Source organism: Hibiscus syriacus, unplaced genomic scaffold (assembly GCF_006381635.1).
Source record: "Hibiscus syriacus cultivar Baekdansim isolate YM2019G1 unplaced genomic scaffold, ASM638163v2 tig00110118_pilon, whole genome shotgun sequence".
In the NCBI taxonomy this organism is placed as follows: Eukaryota; Viridiplantae; Streptophyta; class Magnoliopsida; order Malvales; family Malvaceae; genus Hibiscus; species Hibiscus syriacus.
In genome coordinates, this window is record NW_024062595.1 from 594,534 (window position 1) to 601,618 (window position 7,085).

Below are 7,085 nucleotides of genomic sequence, written 5' to 3' on the forward strand. Positions count from 1 at the left end.
ACACGTGAAAGAAATATTTTCCTTGGGCATAACAAAGAAGTAAGGGCACAAAACCCTAGGAGTCTCCACTATATAAAGAAAAGGAAACCACATTAAAGGCATGCTAGAATTTAATGAGATAATCTAAAGAAAAAGGAAACTCTTTTTTTGTCTCCTTCTTCGACGGACAACTTTCATTGTTGAATGCTTGAAAGGATATCACGTAGTCTTTGAGAGAAGTTTGCTAGGCTCAACTCAGCTCGTGGCAGCACAAGAATTTTCTTTACCTTCGTTTATTCTCTTGTGTCATTTATCATTTCTTTAGAATATTTCTAGAATGTTTAACTATGGATGTTTCTTGCCCAACCATGAACTGATTTAAGCTGGCTTGAGTTTATTATGGATGATGATGATTTTGCTTAAATGAATGTCTTAGCATTTTTCTATTAATACATGTTTTGTTCACTGTTTTACTTGCTTGTTTTACTTGCTTAGGCTAGTAAGAGCCTTCGAGAGATGGCCAAAACCTAATTAGATGTTTAAAATTCGAGAGAGTTAAGTTAGATCTACATGAACAATAGGGTTGATCTGGGAAGCTTAACCTTCACCTTAGAGATATGGTGGGTTTTCAACGACAAAAATGAGTAGGGATTAATAGATAGTAAGTTGTTAAGCTTTACACAGAAATGTATTGCTTTAGCATTTTGTTGCCAGTTTCATGCTAGAGATAGTGGAGAGACAACTTTGTAAACTCTATTGAGAAGTGTATTAATGGTAGGTTACTAGGTATCTCTTAGGACAAAGCATATGAATACATAGTAAACCCAACCTTTTATTCTTCTTGAGTTTTCAACACGTGTGAGATTTTGTTGGTTTATCTTGTGAATCTCATTTCTCATCATTTTTGCTATAGCATTTGTTACACTTGTTCATATAACTTCAATCACAATACTTTTGTTTACATTTGGAGTGTATTTACTTATCTTAATTTCTCTCTGATCCCTGTGAAGACGATCTCGCTCATCACTATTATTACTTGATTAACTTGTATACTTGTACAGTTTACGCATCACATTTACACACACAACAAGTTTTTGCTAGAGCATTAACTCATGTTAGTAAACTAACGAGATTCCATGTATGAGCTTCAATTTACTTATTAAAATGTTCTCAAAGGACAACTGCTTACTCGGTTGAGTTGAGCTACGTTTTGTGTCTATTGTTAAAAAGCGTTGAAATGTGAAGTAATAGTAGAACAATCGCAAGGTTTAGTTATATAGGGTATCAATTCTAGTGCATATGTTTTGTCTGTGGTTTTACCCAATATACTAGTTAATTTTGTAGGTGGAGTTTGTATTTGATTAGTGGATAGATCATAGATACTTAACCTTTGTAAGGTAATAAATAAGCTATTTCTTTGTGATTACCTGTTTGTTGATCATCAGCTGGTTTTTTGGTAAACCGAAGCAATTTGGCTATTGCCCTTGAGACTGAACACCACTCATGACCTCGTGCTTGAGTTAATCTTCGTACTCTTTCTGTGAGAAGATAACATTTCAAAGATTATAGGAGGATGCATAAAGAGGGATTGCATTAAAAGGCCTCACGTATTGTCTGCTGCTAAGAAAGATGGTTTTAGCCTACTAGTTTTTGTGCTCTTGGACTTTCAAAATATGATGGCACGAATGAGGAATTCGACTACTAATACGCATGACCAAGATGTTCTTCTTGTTGCTGGTAATGTAGCAGAGACCAATGATAACTTCGTTTTGACCATGTCCCTCTTCAAGCAAAGCTTTGAATGTCTTTTTTGTCCGTGGAAACCATGATAACTTCTTTTCTGTGATTATCAACAATATGAATATAATTGAAATATATCTGCATATTTGCAATAAATTTTTTATGATATTTGGAAAATATTGATCAATTCAAAACGGTACATCAAAATAAACCCAATATTAAAGTGTACCACAACGAGAACAAATATGACAGCCAATCTTGCAACAAATACACCAACACACAAAGGAAAAACACAAATAAAAATCAAATTAAAGAACTCAAGGCAGAGAATTGCATTTAAAATTATGAAAAGAATGTAAAGGTGTAAATATTGAGCTTTAACACTACAATAAAACGTCCACTACAATAAATTGAGTTATAATACACATAAGTTAACAGGTTTCCCCATGAAGAATAAATCATATATTCAACAACTTCTATCTTGAGCAAAAATTATAGGTAACGTATGAAAATCTTGTAGCTTTTTCAAATAAACCCAACAATGCTCTATGTATTTTAAGATGAACTAATTATACCCACACCATCCGACAGTTTTGTTTGTTCTGAAACCAATTTCAGAATGCTCGGATTCAGATCTCGGTGGAGCTTTGTATTCCCTTGGTTTGGCAGGGTCTACGAAAATAACCCATCCATGCAAGAACTTGGCATTCATTTCTTCTCGAGCCTTCTCAGCTTCTTCGATGGACACATATGTAACAAAACCGAACCCTTTTGACCTTCCGGTGGCTCTATCTCTTATGACTTTGGCTGAAACATAATTAGAATGTAACATAAACACTTAACTCTAAAGACGAAAGAAAAACAAGAACAGTTAAATTAAACCTTCGACAATCTGGCCAAATGGGTTAAATGCCTCTTGGAATTGTTCATCTGTTGTTTCTCTCGAGAGACCTGTTCGACATGCCAAGAAAAAGGGTGGTTATGATTCTGAACCTAGACATGATCTCGGGACCCTTATGCTTAATAATGCAACCTTTCATTTTCTACTACCTATATGAGAATATGTATCTTATCACATGCATATCTTTCTGCCACACCATTGCCAATGCTATTCATCCATTCTTCATCTAACCCAAAATTCAGACTAGGTTCAGTATGATATATGCTTCATATCTTTTTCCTTCGAAACTTGAGCATAACGTAAAACAATAAAACAAAAAGGCATCTCACGGAATGAAAGAAAGCTACTCTAAGCCAGTAACAATCCTACAACTATTAATGTAGAATTTGGTACAAAATCCTTTCCATTCGTCCGAAAAATTGTCATTTTAATGCCAATCAATCATAGGATAATAGCATTGAACTTCATGGCACCTCAAGTTGTTTGCCACGCATCCAGATGCTGCCTTAACCCAACTAATCCAATCCATATTAACTCAAACTGTAATGACAATACACTTGGACACACCAAAGATTTTAGACTAGGTTTCACTAGATATGAGCTCAATCCAACTAATCCTAACACGAATGCTATATTCTCATTTTGGAATAAAGATACTAAACCTGCCATGGAAGGTTCTGAAAATAGGCACTTTGAGACAACACCATGGACAGTAATTCACTCCTTATGCACCTATAACTCTGAAGTAAGAATGTGATTGCAGTTCATGACTCAGACAAATGAAAAGGGAAATACTAAATTCTTCATGGCATAACTAAATAGCTAAGATGGAAAAAGGGGCAATTGGGTTTTGAATAATAAAGTTTATGACTTTAAAGCTTGACTAGCCTCATAAATTCGGGTTGACACTGAATCTATACATTTTCATCCATTATTTCCAATATATTCATCATCATTTAAACGTGCAGCACTACTGATGAATGATTGAAGTCATACTAGTAAATGGTGATTAAACTAGCAAGGGATGGTAGTGGACATAAAAGTAAAGGAGGAATCAAATCCTATAATGTATGCTTTGTGTTTAATTTAATAGAAAAAGGAAGAAATTTCTCCAAGTTTTGAATCTTATTAAAGCATTGCATATATTTAGGATAAGTAAATAAATTTCCCCCAAATTTTATCTAAATTTCTTGCTTTATTCAAGACCCAATTCAAAAAAGATTCTGAATTAAAAAAAATCAGATATGGAAATCAAATTAATCGCTTCTATGGAAAAACCTTAGAAAAGAAAGGTAAAGGAAATGAGAGAATACCGCTAATGAAAAGCTTGGGGGAAGTGAGAGTCGAATTCAGACGAATCGAAGAGAACTGAGAGCACAGAGGAGAGGTTCCGGTCAAGACGCGACGGAATCGGGAAATTAAAGCCATCGGAACGGAGGCAAATAAGAGGTGGAGCAGACGATTGTTAGAAAGATAAGCAACGGACCTATACTAGGGTTAAGGGTTTTAGATGTTGAAAAGAACAACCCAAATATTTATTTATTAACTTTTTTTATAATGTTTATTTATTATTATTATTATTATTATTTTGCTATTGATTTGAACAAAAACATTACGTATTAAATTGTAATCCAATATAAATATGGGAGTGTAACTTAATAGTTATTAGATTTTATTTATCGAATATTTAATTTTTAATGTAATATAATTTTTTTTTGTATAAAAATAATGTAAAATAGTATTTGCATATAAACAATTTATATTAAAATGCAATTAAATATTTTTTTAAAAGTAGTCAAATATTTAATATAAAGCGTAATAAATTATTTATCAAAATTTAATTAATTATAATATAATATAAATATAATAATAATAACGTACGTTTTTATGATATGAAATTGAAGACAAATATAAAGTAATAAAATATTTCAAATATTTAAAAAGTACTAATAATTATAAAATTTCATCTTGTAACTAATAGATACTATAACATTAGGGTGGTGTTTGTTTTCACTGTACAACTCTTCAAATCACTTATGTCTGCGTCGCGCAGACCACGTGCAGACATTAGACTTCGTAGACTGTTTGATTTTTAGAAGACATAAGCTCTTCAAACGTCTGCGCGAGCTCTTCTTAGTACAGACTTGGTTTTATGTCTTCAAAGGTCTTCAAACCTCTTCAAGAACAATTATAAAATATAGTTATTTATTAAAATAATTTTAAATAATTTAATAAGGTTATTTATTTTAAAATAATTTATTTTAAAATAATTTATTATAAAATAGTTTATTTTAAAATAATTTATTATAAAATAATTTATTTTAAAATAAATTATTATAAAATATGGATTGATTTATTTTAAAATAATTTATTTTAAATAATTTATTAGTATGGATTGATTTATTTTAAAATATGGATTGATTTATTATTGTAGTTGTATGGATTGATTTATTTTAAATAATTTATTAGTATGGATTGATTTATTTTAAATAATTTATTAGTATGGATTGATTTATTTTAAATAATTTATTTGTATAGATTGATTTATTTTAAAATATGGATTGATTTGTTATTGTAGTTGTATAAATTGATTTATTTTAAATAATTTATTAGTATGTATTAATTTATTTTAAAATATGGATTGATTTATTTTAAATAATTTATTATTGTAGTTGTATGGATTATTTAAATTTCAGTATTGTAAAACTAAAATTATTTAAATCTCAGTATTGCAAAACTCTTTTAAGTTTAAAAATCAATTTATTTATATTTCAGTTCATTTTAGCAGTCTGCAGACGTTAAAAAACAAACAGTCTTCTTCTTGCAGACTGGAGACTTTTAGTCCACCTCTTCTGCTGCAGAAGCCTGCAGATGTGGTCCGCAGACTGCAGACCTTTTACCTCTGCAAAAACAAACACCACCTAGGTAAAATTGGTCTAATAACGTAGGCGGACTAATTATTTAGTCCAAATATAACACCAAATATTTTTATTTTGGGAACTACAATATTATATATAGTAATTTGGAACTTGTTACACTCACGTGACGAGATCTAATAAAATATATTTTTTATTAAAATTTGTCACTTCGATGTGATAAAATTCTAATAAAAATTATATTATTTGAGAACTTGTCGTCTTGATATGACGAGTTTTAATAAAAAAAATTATTTGAAAAAACTCATAGTGTGGACGTGAATATTTTCCGTGGATCTCAAATTAATTTTAAATTAGATGAGAAAAAACTCTCTATATTGTAGATGAGATAAGTTTATCTACACTTTAAGAGAGAGAAAAGCCTAGAACAAAACTTGGCTACTACCCTTATAAGTGTTAAGAACATCCTCTACGTGATTTACATAATACTGAAATATTCTTATTACGTGTAAAGATCAAAGTTCTTATTTCTCTGTTTAAGTATTAATATTCTTTACAAATATTTTCATTATCATGATTTAAAGATTAGTTATATCTTCCGTCATGCTGTCATGATGTTGAGACTTTTTTACGATATTATCATAGCAGATATTCCTTCTCTTTGACTAAGAGTATTAAACTACCAATGTTATATCTTAAAAGGAAGAATATCTTCATTTTATTAATCGGTTAGACGAATTAACACTATTATCCATTGATAATGTCAAGATTCCACTGCCCTAAAATCGTCAAGATGCTCTTGTCGGGAGTAGAATTGCCTTAACCTCAAACTTACGGCTTGTTATGTTAATTTATTTTTTCAATCAGTACTAACTATTTATCATCTCATACCATGAAATCATCTTCGTTTTCAGTGTTCTAACGAATGCCTTGGGAGAGAAATCTTAGGCCTTCTCGTACGCAGCTCCATGCCCACGAACATTGCTTGTTTAACGATTAGTGTTGTATTAAAGGCTTGGAACTCTACTCCCATATCACCTGTCCTTTTCTATATCACAAGGTTATCCCAAGCAATCCGATGAGCACCCTTCAAGGATAATTATTAGATCATTTTTCACGAATAAAAGCGTCTCGTTTTTTGCTTGTTCCCAAATTGAAAGAATACACAACTATTTAGAAGATATGGTCATTATATGAATGTCAGGAGAGTAATTTTCAAACAAAAGAGAACCCATTAATTATTCAATTTATTAAAAAAATTTCCAAGAACATGCAAGTCCAGTGACTTTCTGTAACACCCATATTCTGTATACATTTTTGTACACGAGATACAGATGTCACATCACTTTATAAAACTATTTGAAAACCCATAAAAATTTGTTTCAATTTGATCAAATACAAAATATGATATTTATAAAAGCAACATATTAAAACTATCAATTAAGTACATTGCAAAATATTTACTATAGTTTAATTACATGCCACTTCAGTTCCCAAATGAATAAGATTGTCATAATGTTACTGATGTATCAACCTTTAATTGATGAAAGTTGCTGCTACTGCTACACTCCCTACGCCACTAATCTTTG

At 30.7% G+C, this 7,085-nt stretch overlaps 1 protein-coding gene across 1 annotated transcript; it reads right to left on the minus strand.

Annotated features, from left to right (window-relative positions):
- Window positions 1-2,284: 2,284 nt before the first annotated feature.
- On the minus strand, window positions 2,285-4,100 carry LOC120215450 (organelle RRM domain-containing protein 2, mitochondrial-like). Its single transcript, XM_039213140.1, has 3 exons — window positions 3,934-4,100; window positions 2,602-2,670; window positions 2,285-2,526 (listed from the first exon to the last, which is right to left on the minus strand). Exons 1-3 carry the CDS (start codon window positions 4,046-4,048, stop codon window positions 2,285-2,287), a joined length of 426 nt encoding a protein of 141 aa, XP_039069071.1. The 5' UTR covers window positions 4,049-4,100.
- Between the last annotated feature and the right edge of the window lie 2,985 nt (window positions 4,101-7,085).